The 21,981-nt window shown below is 33.3% G+C and overlaps 1 protein-coding gene across 3 annotated transcripts; it reads right to left on the reverse strand.

Moving 5' to 3' along the window:
- Positions 1 to 761: 761 nt before the first annotated feature.
- LOC120333267 (hepatic leukemia factor-like) lies at positions 762 to 20,880 on the reverse strand. 3 transcript variants are annotated; one of them, XM_039400657.2, is made up of 10 exons: positions 20,759 to 20,880; positions 16,314 to 16,482; positions 11,761 to 11,912; positions 11,072 to 11,153; positions 9,803 to 9,957; positions 9,085 to 9,166; positions 7,681 to 7,913; positions 7,102 to 7,224; positions 4,358 to 4,509; positions 762 to 2,660 (listed from the first exon to the last, which is right to left on the reverse strand). In XM_039400657.2, the coding sequence occupies exons 2-10, from the start codon at positions 16,405 to 16,407 to the stop codon at positions 2,612 to 2,614; spliced, it is 1,122 nt and encodes a 373-aa protein (XP_039256591.2). In that variant the 5' UTR covers positions 16,408 to 16,482; positions 20,759 to 20,880; the 3' UTR covers positions 762 to 2,611. The 3 variants fall into 3 exon arrangements, with proteins under 3 accessions (XP_039256591.2, XP_039256593.2, XP_039256594.2); XM_039400659.2 differs by lacking the exon at positions 20,759 to 20,880 and adding an exon at positions 17,416 to 17,539; XM_039400660.2 differs by lacking the exon at positions 16,314 to 16,482 and having other exon boundaries at positions 20,759 to 20,870.
- Between the last annotated feature and the right edge of the window lie 1,101 nt (positions 20,881 to 21,981).

The raw sequence follows: 21,981 nt of genomic DNA on the forward strand, positions 1-21,981 counted from the left end.
CGCCACTGATTGCACATGATTCAGTTTTAATAGGCGAAAAACCTAACGATACCTGTTTTGATAAAAAAATATTCCCTAATTGGACAAACTCCGCAGATATTTGTGTGTACTCAAAAATAAAAACCACATTCGATGTATGTTTTCTCGAGAATAAACTTCCTTGTTTATTTCCGTATCATTAGTTAATCACCAAGATGCCAAATATAATGTATCGGCAATACCGCTATTTCTGATTCGCGTGATGAATTGATCAAAAACACAAACATAGACGATATGGACATATATATGAAAAAAATGTAATTCTCGTGATTTTACTGTGGTGCATTTCTTATGAAATAAAATGTCTTAGTTGATTGTGTTATCTTGGATCATCCCTGGGAGCATTTTTTTGTATATTCCCGCAATACGACGCTTACTCATGTCTTTTGCTCCGAACAAGGCTAGATAAAAGCAGTTACCAATATCTTAACCAATCTCTCTACAGACTTCGCTGTTGAAGTTATCCAAGCTATATAAGCGAACATTTAGATCTATCTCTGTAGGTTCATCTGGAGAAAGGATTAATGATAGCAAGCCATGAAACGTCCGGTATTGAGTAAATCGTTCAAGAATAGTGGAAAATGGTGTTGAAAAAGACATAAGCCACAAAATTGCATTTGAAAAAAAAACACTTTTAGCCTCCCCATACACGTTTGCATGCCGGGGGCGATGCTCAATACGTCTCTGTCTGATTCACATGATCTCCCAACAAAATACAACCATTGACAGACGAAGCACTGATATATTTACAAAGCCTACTGTTGAGGCAATGACTTAATTACAAGTGCAATGAAATACAATAATCATGTGTTAATTGAGAAGAATTTCCAACATTGAAAAAACCATTCAAATCGCATTGATTGTTTGGGCTATGGAGTTTTACATGTTTTTGGGGTGTCAAAGCAAAAATTTTTTCAAACCCGGAATTGGTTGAAAATTTTCTCTGGCCGCACATGCCCGCCTGCACTATCCTTTTTAGGCTGAGATAATTTACTGTACTTTTACCATTAATTTTATGAAATTTAACAACAATAAACCCAATTCAGAAAGTATTTTTCTCAAAAGACATGATCATTGTAAACAAAAAATTATGATGAGATACAATATTAACAACAAAAAATCTGGTAAGCCCTGGAATGCAAATTTAGTTTCTATCTTTGGGAGAGGAGATGAATAACGGCACAAATAAATATGATCCCATTGAAAGGTAAAAGGACCGGCAGATGCCATACCATGTTTTGCAAGAGCATATACACTCATAACACTTTCTGATAATTTTAAGTCACTTTCGAAGCACATCTAGGTATTTTTATGGAAGAGCACGGGATAGGAGGATTGAGATTCTTTGAAAAGGGGGCCACGGATACTTAACTACCCATGTTGAAATGAAATATCAATCAAATTTGAAAGATGGAACCAATACAGAGACCCACCATCACCCAAATAGACCCAGAATTCGATTTTTTTGCGCAAAATATGCAAGCACATCAGTGTTGTCTGCTACTGTCAATTATTTTTTTTTAAATATTTTTTTTATTATTTTACTTTTTTGGTCGTGCCAAGTGGGTCCTGATGAAAAAAGTCAGAAGAACACCGATTTAAACAATACATCCAAATTAACTGTCTATGTATCATGTATCTTAATATTAGTTCTATTTTGGGCAATCAAAAAAAGCCAAATAATATTTAACCAACAATTTTTAATTCTTCCTGTTATGACTAATCCACATCCGATGGTATTACGTATTTCCATTAGATTCGTACCAATGATAAAATCAAATTGGATTATATAAAAAAGAATTCGGGAATGAGTTTCCCTGTCAGCTAGAGTTTAAGGAGTGTATAGTAATATTAATTTGTTTAATATTTTGGATACTAACGAGCCCAAATACAGAAACTGTATAATAATATCGCAAAACTATCCTAAATTTAGGATTCATTTGGAAAGCAAACAATCGAACACGACTGAATCTGAAAACTCATTAAATGGATATTTCAATATTAATCAGTATTGATTAATATACAAAATAATCAAAATATTGCTTGTATATTTGCAAAATATTGCAAAAATACAAAATATATACAGAATATTGATACAGTATAATCAACTACAAAGATAGGTGCGAATGTACTACCTAAAAATCCCATAACACCATAGTTATATTTGGTAAAAATGCTTGTTTTTTTCCAATACCCAATACCACACATGGGGCCCATTATGGTGTTATATATGATTTCTTAACAAGCAATTTAATTTATCTTTTCAGTATGTGACGAATTTTCTAATAATAAGCATAATAAGACAACGCTTTAAAATAGGAAAGTTAAATTTTCTATGCAAATTTTTGACAAATAATTGTTTTTCCCCAATTTAAATACTAAAAATGACAATAAATAGCCATCGATGAAACATGCTTCCGAGACTAATTCCATTTAAGCTCCACAATGTAGTTTTTAATGGTTTACATAAATGTTATTTTATTTACAACAAACAAGCAGAAAAAATGATAGAGATGTGAGCATTTAAACAAAACAGCGTCAAAGTTCATCTGGTAGAGTTGGCGATGGCATCCTACTTTTCATACTTAGCGACAATGTCCATCAGCCTTTGCAGTTCAACCCTGAATGAAATCAAACAACAATTTTCATTATAAACAAAGTCTTTACCTATTTATCCCAGGGGAGAGGAAAGCATGGACTAGATGACGGAGGAAGCCGTAAGTGAACCACACTACAGCGGCAAGGAGTCCAGCAATCCTCCGCACAGAACTATCCCCGCATGGGATTCGAACCTGCAAACCCAAGCAAGGTAATCAGAGGTGCAGTGCCGAGCGTATTCCTAACGCTTAGCGTGATGCGCCACATCGCCGAGGTGATTTTATTTGACGATGCTAATTTATACGACGTTGGATATGAGCAAGGCTCTGCACTCCCGTAGTATGTGCAACAAGATGGCGGACACCGGATCGTACCTAGTATGTGTATCAGGTTAGGGTTAGGACATTATTTCAGGTACAAATACTACAGGAGTCACTTGGCTAGACCCTGATCTTGTAATAACTAAAATAAGAAAAATTGGAATAAAATTATGGCCTAACCCTAACCTGGTACACATACTATGTCCAGGTGTCCGCCATTTAGTTGCACATACTAGGAGAGCTCCCAAGGCTCTGCGCAAGCAGCCAACGCTAGTCTGTGAAACCGCAATCTTTCCGGTTTAATAACATTGCCTAGCTGATTTATGATATCCAGGCCAGGTAGCGACAGTCATATTGGCGACATAATCAAGTGAGCGACTGACATGATAGCGACTTAACTCGTGTTAGGGAGCTCTCTACACACGTATGCACGCACAAACAGGCAAACACTGCGTAGTGAAAAGTTGAAACCAAAGGGGACTTCATAACAACATTTTATTTGGACTAACCCTAACCCCATCATAACAATCGCTGTTTTAATGCTAACGCCATTATGACTGTCGCTGTTTTGACAGTTGCTCACTTGATTACGTCGCTGTTATGAAGTCGCCATTATGACAGTCGCTCACTTGATTACGTCGCCATCATGACAGTCGCTGTTCTAACAGTAGCTATTTGGAACCCGAGCCATAATTTATTACACCCTGGGCGAGGCGGTAGACGTGGAAATCGAACTCAAGATTTTATTCTGCGATGCCATCATATTCAAGTCTTAACGATTTAAGCACTAGGCTACCCCATCACACATGAATTCTACCATATGAATTGGCTTGAAGAAGTGAAATGACTTGCGACCAATTAACCGCCACTGAGACCTAACCCAGTGACTCACTCAAGAAGGAGAGGTCGGATAAGACGCCTTGATCTTATAATGGACCACGGCTTCTTGTCTGATTTGCAGTCCAAGTCTGGTATGGGAATACATATTCAGTTATTAGATTCAGATGCATGCATGCTTTGTTCGCTATGACAGTGATATCATTCTGTGATTGGTTGTCATACTCGTGATCGCTTGCGTGTTTACGCTATGACAGGATTTTGACATACTTCTTGCTGTTATTATTAAAAGTAAAACATAAAAATATTGGTTATCATTTTCATTAATAATTCTCTTTCGCAACCATTTGTTGTGATAGGTGTGTACAGCGTGTTACGATTTGTAGGGTCGGCTTATATGTGAATTTTTTTAATTCGCCGTTTTAGGGGGGTCGGCATATATACCACCCTACAACGACGAGAATCCCAGCATTCCCCATGGACATAATTATCCCTCAAATCTGCGCAGGTAATCAGAGGTGCGATGGCAAGTAGTGCACCAACTACATCATATGAGGATGTACCTGAGCGCTTTCACTTCGCCATGCAAATTGGAATTTTCTTTTTCCAAGAACTTGGTCCTCATCGCAATTTGGTTTTCTTTGATACGCCTCGCTTCACGAGAACGCTTCGCAGCAACATTGTTCTTCACCCTCTTCTGCCAATACTTCTCATCCTGAATAATGACAAAGAATAAAAAATTATTGACAATCTGAAAATTGAAAATGTGGGGAATATAGATTGTTTCGAGTAGGGATGGGCAATACAGAATTCCAAAGTATTTGAATCCAAAAGGATCTGATAACAGAATTCGGTTTCTGCCTCTTCGGCGCCGCAAGTCAATTTTTGTTTTTCGGATTTCTAATTAATTATTCAGTGACGAGCGTTCTCTCGTTCGATTATACTTGTGTTTTATCGCAAAGAACGCAAAACGAGGCGTTTTGTTACATATATTTTGCACTCTCCCATTAAAATACAAATTTTTCGGAATTCAAGTCGCTGATGAATCCGTTCCTATTGCCCAAGCTCGACAAACGCTTGACAGAGTGTCAGGCGGTATTTTAGTCGACGATAGATTAAAAACATGTGGTGAAGACCGGCCTAACTATTGGTACCTAACTATGACTATTGGTGGACATTATGCAAAGCGTATCACCAAGTCTTAGTAGATATATAACGATAATTTGTCTACAAATGTTATTTTACAAGACTTTCTCGAAGAAAATAAACATGCTGACATATTTGATTATAACTCATAGTCGCTAAATTTATTTTACACCATTAATAAACGCTTCCTGCACAATAAAATGTTGGTGTTACGATCATGTAAATGACAAATGTGTCTATAACATTATTCTTTGATTCAATTTTTATTCAACACATATTTCACTTCTTTTTCTGCTTTGAATAAGCATGGCTGATATGGAAGCAGCTATCATTTTTGGAATGACCGAGTTTTTTTTTTCAATATATTTTTTCGAGTTTCACTCTTTCATCTGTTATACATTATAGGCGTACGTCATTTATTTTACTACGATGAAGCCAAGACGAATATATATAATGAATATACCTCCCAAGGAAATGTCAAAATTAATTACTAGAAGCGTGTTCCAAATTAAAAGGCTTACGTAAATCTCCATCTACGCTCACATAAGAATTATTGATTGCCATCCCATACATTAAATGAGTAATGACCATACAGACCATCTCGAAATTAGCTGTTTTGAATATACCACATTATTAATGAAAAAATGTTATGAAAACAAAGATATAATTGAACTGTATCTGTTTTACTTTCAATTTTTTTTACCGGATTTTTATCTTTAAAGAAGATATGTCTACACTAGAATACAGGGTATTCATGAATCATGAAGTCCCAAAATTTTGTAAATTGCAAGGAGAATTTATCAATACCATATACATTTTATGACGGTCTAGAAGTTTCTGTACCAATATGGAGATAAGTAATTTTGTTCGCCTATTTTACATCAAGTTGTGTAAAGGGAATGAAGCCTATGGACAGGGGGTATATTCACTTGGCTAACACAGACAGTCCTCAAACTGGAATAGGAAAAATCGGAATAAAATTATGCCCTAAACCTAACCTGGGGATTACCAGATATTGTTATGTTATATTTGAAATAACATATTTTTGCCAGAAATATGTAACGCAATACCATATGTCAATAATCAAATTAGCAATAGCCCAAGGCGATGTGTGCATACACACAAGATGTGGCAAAAGATATTCGAGGGCTTGGTAACCCGATGCCGTTTAAAACCATTTACCATTATGTTTTTGTACTTTATCACTATACTGATAGGGAATGAAGATAACGTTAAATGTCGGAAGACAGTTATCAATAAAAATTTGTTATCTTATCTAATCAAATCTAATAATTTACTATCCATATCTATTCAGAAAAAATTTTTTTGAAAAGTATAGATAAAGTATAGTATAGAAAAGTAAAGATATAGATATATATAGACAACTTTTCACATGAGATTTCATTTCAATGCTAAAATAGCTAAATTTTGATATGAAGTCAGTTACCAATATCTCAAAATACCCAATTTTGTTTTATAGAAAGAAAAAATTCAATAAATAATAATGAATATTAGCTCAATAACAGAAAACTTTTTTTTATACAGAATAGGATTAAATCAAGGAAGAAAAAAATACCAAGTTCATAAAAAAATTGTCAAATGATCAGATGCCATCAGACAATTTTGCTTCTGGGCAAAACAAAATGATTTATTTACTCATCATAGTGAAGTTATCTATTCAATTCATTGAAATTGAATAAAAAATTGCGATAAATAAAATGCAACAATACTGAATAAGCTGGCTGGAGGTGTATATAACTATAAAAAAGGAAGAGAGCAATGCTCAAATATATGGTGACAAATGCCGAAACGAATTAGTATGGATATGTAATCTTTCACAGTACCCTAACGGTACGGTAGTAGCCGTCACTGACCACCAGAATGTAACGAGCACAACTGCGGAACCGCCACGAGATTTTGCAATTTTTTGATTTGATGGCGTCATTCCACACACAAAAAAATAATCCCATAGAGACAACATTAATTTTTTAAACTAACTAGAGTAATAGCCTTAAGCGTTTTGTCTGGTAGGACAGTGAATAGGCGAGAGCTCACAGCCAACTGAGTTCAATAGCTGGAACTTTTTTTTTTGAAGGAATAAGTTCCGTCGTTCCATTATAATATCTGTGAAATACACATAGAAAAGATTAATAAAAACTACCTTGCAATCATCTGGCACATGGACCTTCCTTGCTTTTCTTATGATAGGTTGCGGTTTCAACTCATCATCAGTGAAAGATCTCTTGCAAGGGTCAAAAGACTCCGAATCACTATCTCCCTCTTTCTGTTAATGTAAAGACAAAAAACTTTGAGTCAAATTTTCACAAAGTGGAAAAAGTCATCAAAAACCTGAAGTAGACAGAAGCAATTTAGTTATGATGTAACAATTGGAATTTTAGCAGTTGCTAAGCACTTTTCCTCTGGCAGATTTTCAGACAGTTTTGAATAAATAGTAGCTCGCTCGTTCAAAGGTTTTTAGTGTTATTTGTCAGTTTTTAAAATTTAGGTATGAATCAAATAACTCAATCGTCCGCGGCAACAAGAAGAAAAAAAATTATTTTTGCCCATGCGAGCGCCTCTAAACTGTCAGATTAGAATTTTGATGGGGAAAAATCTTGAGTGTTGAAAATGGCCACACTAAATGGCTTTGCGGCCAGGTTGTGGCCTACGGGCCGCATGTTGCACAGCCCTGCATTAGATGCAACACATCTTTAATGATTATCATTAACCCTCAACCTACCGACATTGTATCCATTCCATCAGCCTCAAACTGGAGACAGTCGGTAGACTTTTGCTCCAACTCGCAAAGTGGGACAGGTGGGAGAGCTACATCCAACCCAGGGGACATGGGGATAGTGTGGGTTGGAGACTGTTGGTTGTACGACACATTGTTGAATTGTGTGAACTGGGGAGAATTAGCGAGATAGGGAGAATGAACCTTGTCTCGGGAGTCAATCAAGGCATACTGTTCATCTAAACAAAAAGGCGGTATCAATTATTAAAAAAAAAGAAAATTAAAATCGAAATTCCATGTTCTATTGTTCTCTTGTAGTAGAGTTTCTTAGTAATTTCAAATATTTGGGCAGGTGTGATTTGGCCTATTACGATTACTTCGCTGCTCGATATAATCAGTATTTATTTATATTCTTTAGTCTGCCTTCACCCTGAAATAACATTTTTGTATACTTTTACATTGTGTATTCTCAGCATGGTGAAAAATAAACTGCTGATTACGCACTATGGGGGCTATTGCCGAGATATGTAAGCGCCGGGCCTAAAATGATACTAAACAATTGAATTTCCAAACAACATCCAAATTGTCGACTACTTCCCAATTTCAGTAAATTTTAAAAACATTTCCATTTGAAAGATTCAATTTTGACTAACATAATTGGAATATCTAAAAGAAAACAAAAAAGATAAATTTATAATACCAGTCAAATTTTTTTTTACTGGAATGAAATTGAAAAAAAAAAACGAAAAAAATATTTGCCCAAAATTGATTAAAATTAAAAATTAAATTCATTTATATTAATCGAAATCAAAATATGACCTGGAACACAAGTTATATAACAAACCCCTTTTTTTGTTTATCTTTTATATAACCAGTTATGTAACTGAGACGGAAAAATCAATACTCCTACTTACTGATGATATAATCACGACAAACCCTGCTGACGCTCAATAATACTGTAGATCGAATATTAAAATCTTTCGAAGAAAAAAAAACGAGGAAGCAAATATGAAAATTTACCTTTTAAAGCACTCAAGCTTGTGTCAAAATATAAATAAGCACTCTTTAATATGGCTGACCAAATTGATATTAAATTATTTACATCCATAACAAGAAAATAGTCAATGTTGATAAAAAATAGAAACTCAATGAACTGGAGCAGATATACCTGATGAGATTTCTAACAAGTAGGGTATTATTTGAGATAAAAGCATAACGATATTAAATTTCAAGGTTATATTGCCCAAATTTCAGAGAGCTATAAAGAAAATTCAGTACGAATAGCATTTTCTTAAGAATAATATCTTAAGAATAAAATGAGATTATATTTTTTTAATTATTACTAAGTTTTTTGTAATGAGTAATTTTCCTTTGTGAAACAAATACTTTTAAAAAAACACAGAAGTTTACCTTTACTTTCCTTGCCAATATGAGTCACATGATCATTTTTCAAACCGGATTCTTGTTGTAAATTCAGCAAAGTAATATCAACCTACACGAGACATTAGAGATAAAGAGAGAGATTGTGTTTAAAAAAAAAAAGGCTAAAATTTTGAAATAAGCGATAATAGAAACGAAATACGATTTTTTGATTCCGCTCAGAATGCGACGGGGGCAACAGATAATGAAGTGGCGGGCCACATGTGGCCCGCGGGCCTGGGTATGGACCACTCTAATCTAGCTTAGACCTAGAGCACTTTTTTTTGACACTGTGCACTATTTGCTACCTGAGACGAAGTACGATTTGAAGATTCTGTAAAATCATCCAGTTTACCTCACAGTTGAAAATCATAACCTTCATACAGAAAAACAAAACATTTCTTGATTGACCTTTGACCTATCATCATCACTATGCTTGAATTTTTTTTTTTTGGAAACAAAATATGTTTTAGCAAATAAATAACCACATGAAATGGATCGTGCGATTGAATTCATTGCAAAGATTTTATAAATTCGGAGATCTTAGGTTCGAGTCCATTTGTTGTGTTAGTTATTCTTTGCTGGGGCTCTTGAAACTGGGGTCCCAAGGGTGGGTCGCGAAAGGGCTCGTGTATAACTTATATTTTCAATATCTCCTTAAATCACATGATTATCTTGCCCAGTGCCTAGTTTATAGTAAACATTTTACTTCTCTGTTCAAATCACTGTCATCAAGAAGTTCTTCCAAATCCAATTGTCCCAATTTCATTTCACCATCAATGCACTGGGCATTGTTCCAGATTTGGGGTCCGAGATAAGCCGCATGAAAATCGGGGCTTTGGTCTTCTAATGTCTTTTCTTTTTCTTAAATAATGATCACAAGGAAAATATCAATTACTAAAAATATACCAGGAATGGTCGAAATATCTAATAGAAATTAAATGATAGCTCGTTCAGCCATAGCAAGAGACTCACTTATTCCTAAAATAAAAAATTAATTATATGGGAATATTATAACACTAAGTCTAAGACATCACTACATGACGTTCTTTTCAAATTTTTGTCATGTGGAGAGTATTTTAAACTCAAGATTGGATTCGATTAATTTTATCTATTTCTGAAATTAGTAAATTAATTTCAATATCTCAAAAGCTTTTTCTTAAAGATATTTTCAATATATAACATTAATAATTGTAGTAGATATTATCATTTTATATAACACCAACTAATCGACATGCTCTTGATGCAGCTGTTATATTTTATAAGGTGATTATTGGGCGCTCCAGAAGTGTGTGTGCCAATATGGAGGTAACTAGTTTTGTTCGCCTACCTTACATCAAGTTGTGTAAAGGGCCTGAAACCTATGGACAGGGGGATATTCACTTGGTTAACTAACACAGACTGTCCCCGAACTTGTAATAGAACTAAAATAAGGAAAATAGGAATAAAATTATGGCCTGGCCCTACAAGGGTACCATTTTAAAAAATATAAAAAAATGAACACTTTTTTAGAATAAATTTATATAATATCATGGTCTATAAATGATTTCTTAATAATGGTGATATAAAACCCCTTTTGCTGCAATTCGAGACACAAATTTACCTAAGTAAGAGAGCAATGCCCAAATAAATGGACACAATGTGACACAGCGGTAACTGAGCACCAATGTTAATGAAAAGATTGGCGGCCAACCAATATTGAATTAAAAGGGTTCACCTTTAAATAAAACAAAACTTTTGTGAAATATCGGGTCCCGAAGGAAAATTTAATAAAATATAAAAGCTAACGGCTCCTAGCAAGTTGTTCTATCATAAAGCACTGAAAATATGAAATAGATTGCTCCGTTAGTTACGTTTCTCAACAACAGTACCATGAAACCATACCAATTATGGTATCATGCAAGATATAGAATTAATTTACTGCAAAAATTAAGTTCACACCACCAATATGATTTTTTTTTTTTAATTCAAAACATACCTTTATTCGAACCAAGATTTTGATCCGGAATATCATTTTTGGATCCAGATTCTTGTGGAGACGAGAGCAAGGAAATGTCCAACTGTAAAAATTTAAATTATTTGTATCATAAACATGGGACTGGGTGGGTGTTGTATGCAAAGTCGTACAGGATGGTGTTGTGATGCATCATGCCAAGCATTAGAAATACACCATTAGAATTTTTTGTGTGGGTTCGCAGGTTTAAAACCTGTGGGGATGACTATGTGAAAGAGGGTTGCTAGACTATTTGCCGCCGCAGGGTGGTTCATGTAACGCTGGCCAGTTACGGCCTCCTACATCAGCAAATCCATGAATCTGAAACAAATAATTGGCTAACTAATCCCATACATGACTGTTAACCGGACGAATCTCAGTGGGAAAAATTTTTTAGCTCCGAACTTTGAGAAAATTAAATACTAATAGGAAAAAATTTTGGCATACACAAACAGTCTATAAAAACGGTTAAAAATTTATCCTTCGAGTTTTTGTAGGGAATTTTGACTTATTATCACCAATCACCATTGAAAGTACGCAATTCAGATTGCTGGGGATTTCAGAATTTGGACTTTGACTAAACAGCTGCAAAAATCAAAATCTAATTATTTAGAAATAATTGATTAGCGTAACAAAGCGATTATATAGATTATTAAAATAAAATTCATTTCAACCTCTTTATTTAAGTTGTTCTCATTCATGAGTTCTTCCAAATCTATTTGTCCCAGTTTCATTTCATCGTCTCCCATAGTATTGTTCCATATTTGTGGTCCGAGATATGCTTCACTGAAATTTGGAATTTCCTCATCCAACTTGTTTTCTTTTTCTTTTAAATAAATAACCAACATTAAATAATTAATAATAAAATAATTTACCCATTTGAAAAAAATTTCAAAAAATTCCTTTTTACCAGATTTTATTTTATTTTATTTTACAGAAATAACCAACATTAATTAATTAATAAATTAATAATAAAAATAATTAACCAATTCTTTTCCAGAGACCTAATGATGTTAAGTATTAGTCACTAGTTTTGACAGGTAATTATCCTAGTAATGATTTAATTACCTGATTGATTCAATCAAGTGTAGACAATAAATGGAAAAAAATTTCATTTCTGTCTGAGAGTATAATATATACGGTATTACTAAAAATAATCAATCGTTTCCGTTCCCTATAAAGAAAATCAATATTTATATAGAAAATGTGTTTTATTTTGAGGCACAACACCTTTTCAAGTGGCAACATGATATATGGAAATTTGGTTTGTTTTGGTAATATGTTTACAGTATTTCAAATAAATTTGTGAAAACATTACACCTTTTGCATTAGATACAGAGATGTTATTTTCGATAAGTACAATAGTGGTGAAAGCTTTTAACATGTTTTCATACTTCCAAATCTCGTTCATGAAATTGCAATACAAATGTTTCAATTACGGTATTTGCAACTGATAATTTTGATGACTAATGAAGATTTGATAAAAAAAAAAATTCCAAGTATTATATTGCAAATTCTAACAAAAAAAAATTATGATGTTAACCCTTTCCGTGCGATGGGCACGTATATGTACCAACGACAAAACTCGCTAGATCGCGGCGGGTACTTCAAGTTACCCATAGTTTTATTCAGCAAATGGTCGCAAACTGTTGATCTAGTTTTTCCGGGTTTTAGTTTATTGATAAGAAGTCTTCTTCGAGATTAACATAAGCGACGGTAGATCTCGCTTTCGTTTATGACGGGAATTTTATTTGCGGCGGAACGAGGGAGTGATTTTGAAATTTATGCAAATTTCGGTGTTTTTTGGGTGGTAATAGAAGACATATTATCCCTTCCATCTACCAAAGTATTTTGAGTTAGATCACGAAATTGCTACAGCAACATTATGCTATTGTTTGCCAACCACGAAGCGCTAACAGTAAAGGATTTAGCGAATATTTCTATTTTTGTTCGATCTATTAGTTGTGGGGGTACAAATGCATAAAATCGGCCTTACAAAATACGATTATTTAATAAAAAATAAAAATCGCATGGAAAGGGTTAATGGAATTTCTAAATTTTTTAAATTCAAAAAATCAAATTTTCAAGGTTTGGAATTGAATAATTTTCAAATCGTTAACTATTTTATCGATTTGTTTTTTTGCAGGACCAACTACTTATCCTTCATATATGCTTTAACACTGGTGGATCCGTATGCATATGATACAAAGACGCTACAGCAAGAGTGAAGATAACAATTCAAAGTCATTTGAATTGAACGTCTTAATGCTCACTAACGAATATTATATTTCTGTATAAGTGTGCAGCAAGACTCTAAAATCACTTACGGTAACTATTTTTGCAGTGTTTTATGTGAATTTTTGAAACCTTTAACAATGGACTATCCGGGATATATGATACAGATAATGCGTAGTAATCAGGGCTTGGGAGTTGAAACCTGAAGCCGAGCTTACCATGTTAGTTTCTCGTAGGCCAATATTCAAAATGTTTATGAGTCACTTATGAGTACAAATTACAAATCTTTTGTTAATTTATTAGTTGAACTACTTCCGTTAATAAAAAGCTTCGATTTGAGATTTAATGCAACTAACGCAATGACAAATTTTTTTGGCATAGTTGTTATTAGTTTGCCAACACATTAACTAACGTATCGATTGGAAGAAGGGTAGCCTCAGGGCATTGCAATGAGAGTATTGATGGTTATCTTGGTTTGATATAATTATTGTGGCGAGATCTTTAAATGATTTCAAATGAACGAAGGCTAGAAATATCGAATTATGTTTTGAAAAACACAAAGAATTATAGGGCTATACAAAGAATATGTACAATGAAATTCACATCAAAATACCCTATTAATCTGAGATAAAAGTATTTATCAGTTAATTTCATTCCTATCATGAAAGAGCTTAATATTATATTAAACAACATGCTTCACTCGTTTCCTGAATGTAGAATATTAAATTACAGGAAGCACAATAGCACTCCTATTACAAATCAAAAACAATGACGTCCGCTCCATATTTTTAGCCCTGCTTATGAAACAAAATTTATGATACTAATTGGGCAAAAAAATGTGATTTCAACATCCGAGTGAGTCTGCTGAGACAATTTTATCATGTTAGCTTTTTATTGAAACCTGTATCATCATTCTCATTTTCTTATTACAAATGGTTAATAATGTTGAATTGACTAATATCATCCAATGCATAATTTATTACATGATTATTTATGTTGGGCGCTACAGAAGTATGTGTACTAATATGGAGGTAACTAATTTTGTTCGATTACTTCACATCAAATTGTGTAAAGGGACGGAATCCTATGGACAGGGGGTGTATTCAATTGACTGACAGACAGTCCCCGAACTCCTAATAGAACAAAAATAAGGAAAATCGAAATAAAATTATGGCCTAACCCTAACCTGGTACACATACTATGAGAGTACTTTATGTTGTGCAGCAAGGACGAACTACAGTAGATATAAAATCAGTGGAGCAATAACAATACAATGTAACAAAAGAGCGATGATCAAAGATATGGACAACCATGGCCAAAATGAAGTTGTACGGATATGTAATCTATTACAGTAGATTACTGAAACCAGAGACTTCGCCTGACCACTAACATTTAAGAGGAGACGTCACATAGTGTGCAATTTTTTATTTTGATGACGTTTTTGAAACTCGATATCGGATCAAAATTATAATAAATTGTACTCCTTATTTTTTAATATTATTTATTCCAAATTTTGTTCCTATTTTGATAGATAACCTACATTGATAATGAAAATTGAATCCAACAAAAATGTAACTAGAAACATAATAGGAAATTATTGTTTCAAATTTAGAAATAATATTCAAATCTATAGTTATATTTAGATGAGTTAGTAGATAGTTGAGACTATGGGCATATAAATTCTTATTCATATTTTTTTTCATTAGGCGCATACTGTATACCTTCAGGCGAATACCTTTGAGATTTCAAATTGATTTTTAACCTTTAATCTTTAAAAATGGAGGATTACAACTGCTTCGATATAGTTAGCACAAAGAGTATCGATCAAATAGGTCTAACTGAAGTACCGGTACTTCAAATCAATACCGGGTTATGTTGTGCAAATGACGATGCTCTGATGCGTTATGAAATCAAGATGAAGAATTATATTTTCTTATTGAATATATATTCATGTTGAACGGAATTTACAATATAGAAAGAACTTTGAGAAAAAATTTCCGAAAAGGTTCATGTGGTAATCCAGATAAATTACTATATCTTCATGTTGATCATATCTAAAACGACTTAAATATAAAGGTCATTGTTTTCTCAGTGTTGTTTGTTATCAGTTGAGATATCGTACATTGTCTCACGAATCAAAATCCTTAATTTTTCATAAAAATGTTCCTCCATAAGAAGAATTTACTATATCGAATATAATGGATTTCAAATGAATTCAAATCTTCGATTCATTTTCGACATCATTCACTAAAATGGGAAAACATGAGCAAAAAAAGTTATCCTCACAAGAAGGTTAAAAAGTGACGAAATGTATTTTTGAAAAGATTATAATCAATAGCATTCATGTATATAAATAAATTTACAATCATTCATCATCACAAAAGCTTTTGTGGCATGAACTCAACACGTGTGATGCGACCTATGACTACAGATCGATTTTTGTTGACTCAAGTTACGTGTTCTCTACATGGATGACCTATTAACCTATTGGTCAAGGCAGCCGGTCTGTATTATTTATAAGTTTTAGAAACATGAATCCCAAATGATACCATATTAGAACAATGTAATCGATTGGAATTTGTAGATATAAAAACATTATAATTAATAAGGCGCTCTAGAAGTGTGTGTACCAATATGGAGGTAACTAATTTTGTTTTCCTACTTTACATCAAGTTGCATAAAGCGACTGAAGCCTATGCGCAGGGGGTAGGTATATTCACTTGGCTAACACAGATAGTCCCCGAACTCGTAATAGAACTAAAATAAGGAAATTATAATAATGGATAAACGATGCCCATTGTAAGAATTTTTTAATTCAATGTGTACATGGAGAAACTAAATATTTTATGTAGCCCAGCTAGATGGATGAAGTCGATTATAAGGCCCACCGCAAAAAAATACACCCCTGCTTTAGCTCTTTCAAAATGTCAGGGCTTCACGGCTCTGTCACAAGCTTCCCTGCCCTGATAATGACAAAGAAAAAGGTACTCACTGCAAGATTTCTTCACAGGATTCATATACTGAACAGAATTGAGTAGGTATTCTAAATCTGGTATGAAAGGATCAGTAGATCTTGCCAATTCCATTTCGCAGTTTCTTCAGCCAAATGGCCAGTCAGATAAGATATATAGTCTTCTCTAATTATACTGGTATTTTGGTATCTGACAAATAAAATTTTATAGATTTTAATTCTCTGAAATATACTGTATGATAAACAACAAGAGAGCAATGCACAATGGACACAAAGGCCAAAATGAAGTAGTACAGGTATACAATATTTCACAGTACCGATACAGTCTTCCAGACTGCCAATCATCGCCAGAACGCAACAATTTTAAGCACTGAAAATGATTGGTCAGAGAAAGAGAAGCAATTATTTTGCAAAACTGTCCTCGCATAAACAATTTGTATCGACTATCGAACATTCTTTGCTTGATTTATATATTATTTATTTTCTCTTGACTATAATAATGGAAGTTGACAATCTGAACCCAAAACGACAAATTCACTTTTTCCCATTCATCTCAAGTCTTAGAGATCAATCTCCTTTAATTCTGACTCTGAGTGAGTCCACAATTAACCTTGCTTTGAGTAAATATCCATAAATTTAAAAAAATCAAAATAAAATTTGCCATCGGGTATTACATAATAACACTGAAAACCTGATTAAAAACACGAGACCACCGAATATATCCGATTAATGTCCTACAATAATAAATTCTGTATAAACAAGAAAAAATAAACCAAACCACCAATATTAACATTTCCATCAAAACGCTTGCAATAACCTGAGGCTATTTTTATCGATAACGTACTGAATGTTTATGCTTTGTCAAAATCAAGGCATTTACTTCTTAAGCGTAATTTATATCATATAAATTACACATACCCCTATATATGAAAATAATTTACCTACACAATATGTATATTTTCAACTAAAATAATTTTACCTATTGGATTGTTTCCAAGCAAAACTTAATTCACTCACTCCAATAGATAATTTCAGGTGAAAATGCTTCGAGTGTCACTTGGCTAGACCCTGAACTCGTAATAGAACTAAAATAAGGAAAATTGCAATAAAATTATGGCCTAACCTGGTACACATACTATGTTCCAGTGTCCGCCATCTGGTACGCATACTTCAGGAGCGCCGCTAAAAGACTACTACCCTTATTTGATGCTGCATCACCTTATTGTGCCACAAAAAAATTTACATAATAATAATTTATAAGCCCAATTTGGATCTTTCTTAACGATGAGAATTTGTTGGATAGTACTAATGGGCTACAAAAATATGACACAAAAACAAGTTACGTAACCTTTTTCTATTTTATTTTCCCTCTATATGCTTTTAATAAATAACATCACAAGATTTCAAACATGATCTTTGTTCACACTAGTTGAAAAGTCTTGCCTGTAGAATACGTTTACAGAGATCAGGAAATATTTGAATGATGTATAACATAGCTTTTCTTATCTTCTTATTTGATAACAATAATAATTTTTATTGATTTTAAAGGCATGATAAAACTGAAATTATACGGATTCAAAAATCCAAATACCTAGTTTTAAAACAGCCACAAATATGTGCATCGAGTGTACTCAGTAAATTCACGTTTTTATGATTTATTAACACCACTAAGAATATGGATAAGAAATTTTACGAAAGAATTATAGCAACTGTGACAAATAAGAAGTGTCTAAAATTACTTAAATATTCGAATATATTTGAACTTGGTTATATTTGATTTGATAAGAATTTGGAATATTTTCATTTGAAATTTTGTCATTTCAAGCAATTGACATCCAACTGTCAGACTGAAAATGAATTTATTCAACTTCCTAAAACTTCTTTTGAAATAAGAACATGGTTAGTTATCCCAATGAATTATGAGATTTAATTTCTATTTAATCTTAATAGTTTGTATGAAGATGCTCTTTTGAACATGATTAGATTTAGATTACGGTACATTTGATATTCCATAAAAAATGTATTTATTTAGAAAAGTAGATTATTTAACTTAGGCCATTCCTGATAACGACCATACTACCGTGTTTCCCTGAAAATAAGACTGGGTCTTATTTCAATTTTCTTTTGGGGCTCTAGGGCTTATTTTTGGAGATGTTTTTATTTTCATTTATGAAAAACAAAATTACAAATTACGAGATTTTCAAATATACAAAACCCGATATCCATTTACTTAAAAATAACATGTTTTTATTGAAAAAAACCTGCTAAACATAGATTATTCAAAACTGACCATATCATCATCATCCTCTGGAATGTCTTGCAAGCACTAGATTCATAAATTTTCAAATTAAAAAATTTCGCACCATCGACTAGGTTTTATTTTGAGGAGAGGGCTTACAGGTGTATAGTCAAATCATTTTTCAATCAGGCTAGGTATTATTTTCGGGGAAACACAGTATAACATAGCTGGTAGTATTGCCCGTTTTATAGGCCGCCTTTAATTCTGCAATATAAATATTTCGGTAATATTCATACAATATTCAACCTCTCTAGCCTGTAAAAACGAATAAATTACTATCCTGATTTAATTCTGAATTACTATTATATTCTCGAATAAGAAATATTGAATATTATAACTATACCTAATTACTTATTATAACTGCTTAATAATAGGGTAAATTATCATAAATCCATAAATAGGGTTGCCACTTTTGGATACATTGAGCTTTTTTTTTTTTATTGCATGCATATGTTTGCTCAAAGTCACAAAAAAGCTCAAATATAGAGAAAAACCTACAAATGGAATATGCTATATAGCAAGGATGACAAGATTTTTTAGTAAATAAGCCACACTTATTTCAATCATGATAAAAAAATATGTAGGTCATAGATATCACCAATAAATGCATTGATGAAAAACTTGCTGACTGCTGTCACAAGTCTTACAATACTGAGTTATTATTGTGTAGCTTTACACATGCAGTACTTGTATCAGGACTGAGGCAATTTGATGGAATTCATATGAGAAAATAAGCAGGGAACAGTTGTACTGTTATGTCATAAACACAGTAACAGCACTGCTTTCCCCAGTCGCACACCAGTATATGTGACTGTGGTATTTCACTTCTTGTTATATTGAATTAGGGCCGGCCTTATTACCGATTTTTCATCTTCAAAATTTAAGTACAAAATTTTATATTTATGCTAGCAGCATACAGTAACACGACAAAAAAATTCTAATTGCATCTGAATTACTATAAATGGGAAATGCTTGAAGACGATAAAAATAAATTAAATTAATTTCGAGAAAAACAATCGTTCCACCGACTACGATTGCGAACAAAAATTTCCAATAATATTAGAGACAATATTATTTGTGGCTAACAGCGTTATTGGCTAACACGATCTTCATCATTATCGTGGACTTCGTTTAATTTCATAATTCAGAAAGTCCAAATGTGCATAATGGACGCCGCGCTGACGAGCGATAATTGGTCGACACTGTATATCAATCAAACATGGTCATGTCAAGTATGGGATTAGTGAGCCAGATAGGGTGACTTTCCCACTTTGCGGCTAGACCTATTAGCGACCATCATAAACAAAAAAGTTACGACCGGAAACCCGACCCGAAGAAAAAAAACGGACCATTTTTCCATGTCGCCAACTACCCATTTTTAAAAAAGCTTGAAAATCCATACAAATATAAGAGATGAAAAGATGAAACTTGGCAGGTGGGTAGAGTTGTGTTTTTTTAACCATCTTTAAAGTTTCGCGTTTCTACAATTAAAGGAGTGGGAAAAGGGGGGTGCACATTTCCAATACGTCGATAATATCTTTGTCGATCAATTTGCAACCACCGTGTTTTGGTCTGTTTGATTGCTGTGATGCGGTGCTTTGTTTAAAAATAGAAGAGTTTTGTTCGAAATAACCGTGTTCTTAAAATGTATGACGGTCAGAAATGCAATTAGAAGCCCATTTTTTCATGCATGGCTGCGTATGCCCTAGTCTCGACGCAGCAGAAACGATGTTCAAGGCTTAAAATCCGTGGTCGCACACTGGTCGTTCGGTCACAAATACGTCTTCAGAGTGTCATACTTTGGTTTTTGTTTTATAGCTATTTGAATGAAATCGTCGGCAGTCTGGCTACACCACCCTATTTGTTTCTTTTGCATGAACTTGAGGGTGGAGGAATCCCCCCGACGGTAACCACATGCAAACCCACCAAGGGAACGGTTATCACACTGTCATAGATGTGCTGACAGAACTAAGAGATATTGGTCATCATTCACGGTACCGTACTAATTCCTGAATTCAGCATTTTATCAACGTTCGGCTTCCTTCCTGCCTTATTTTTTTTGCCAAATCAATTCATTGCCAATTCGGATTTATAATATGATATTTTAGGTATATCGGTGCCCAAATAATTTATTTCAGTTTTGTTACAAATAAAAGAAACTTCCTACCTTGTGTTGTTCTTATTACACTGTAGCAGTGAGGCAAACCCTCTTCCTTCCAATTCTGCAATTTTTTTTTTTTTTTTTTTGCCAAATTTAAATCCATTGCCAAATCGGATTTATACATATGATAGTTTTGGTAATATATATTTCAAATTATTCCAAATATATATTTCAATATTATTGCAAGAGGTCCAAATTTTATTTTATTTTTGTAATGTAATTTAGGTGATTTCATACAATGAAAAGGTATACAATGAAAAGATAAGACAAATATTGAATAATAAAGACCAGATACATTTACCATTTAATTCCATATGTCAGTATCTCCATGAAGTATGTCCATTTGTGCATGAAGTTGAAACATAATTTTCCCATTATCATCAGTTATAATATATAATATAAATAATCATTAACCCATCATTAGCATTTTTTTTTAAAAAAACGAAATTTTTGAAGAATTAGATAAATAATCAGAAAAACACCTTTCATGCCATAGGTGATTTCTACATTTTCCATCTATGTAATCTTCTTGAAAAACTAGACATTTTACACAAATTAGTAAATACGGTAATCTGTTACATATTGTCATGAGATGGCCAGTGCTGCAGTGGTTGCATTGGAAACTTGATATTATAGCATGATGGATTTATTTAAAACCTCATCAATGTGTTGACCTTGCAAAATACCATTTCTGCATCCACTGTCCATCAAACCCATGCACCCCAATACCTTACATTTAAAAAGTGCTCTCAAATTGCATTGCATCCCATAAATACCATCATATTTTATAGAGTTTCTATATTGCCAGATTGCTGACTTGCCACAAATCACCTAGGTAAAGCTAGCGGCCACTTCCAGCGGACAGTTACCAATTTTTCCAAATTTGAACCCGCCATGTTCCACGACAGTTGTCGCGAATTCACTTAATTGCGGCTACATGGATGCAAAAAATTAGGCGATTCTCCCTTTTAGAAACTGACGACAGACCTGAAACATAATAAAAAACAAAAATGATTGAAACAACACATTTTTTCCTCGATAAAATGAATTATTGCTCAGAAACTCATTTATCGACAAAATCTAAAATTTAACTGAGTTGCAACGTAATATATGCAAGAAATAATTTTTTCTCATCCAATTCATTAATGCAATGTGTTTGGTGGACAAATATCAAAATTTAAAAAAAATCCACCGTGCGGAAAGTAGGGAAATTCCTCTCAATTCAATGA

The sequence above is a fragment of the Styela clava genome, chromosome 13, assembly GCF_964204865.1.
Source record: "Styela clava chromosome 13, kaStyClav1.hap1.2, whole genome shotgun sequence".
In the NCBI taxonomy this organism is placed as follows: Eukaryota; Metazoa; Chordata; class Ascidiacea; order Stolidobranchia; family Styelidae; genus Styela; species Styela clava.

Excerpts from the sequence above, each read along its gene's own strand:
- LOC120333267 (XM_039400660.2), bottom strand. The coding sequence starts at position 20,855 with ATGGATTTAAATTTGGCAAAAAAAAAAAAAAAAAAATTGCAGAATTGG. Across the intron at positions 9,958-11,071 it reads AAATCTTGGTTCGAATAAAG|AAAAAGAAAAGACATTAGAA; the intron begins GTATGTTTTGAA and ends TCATTATTTAAG. Across the intron at positions 9,167-9,802 it reads ACAGTGATTTGAACAGAGAA|GTTGATATTACTTTGCTGAA; the intron begins GTAAAATGTTTA and ends TGTCTCGTGTAG.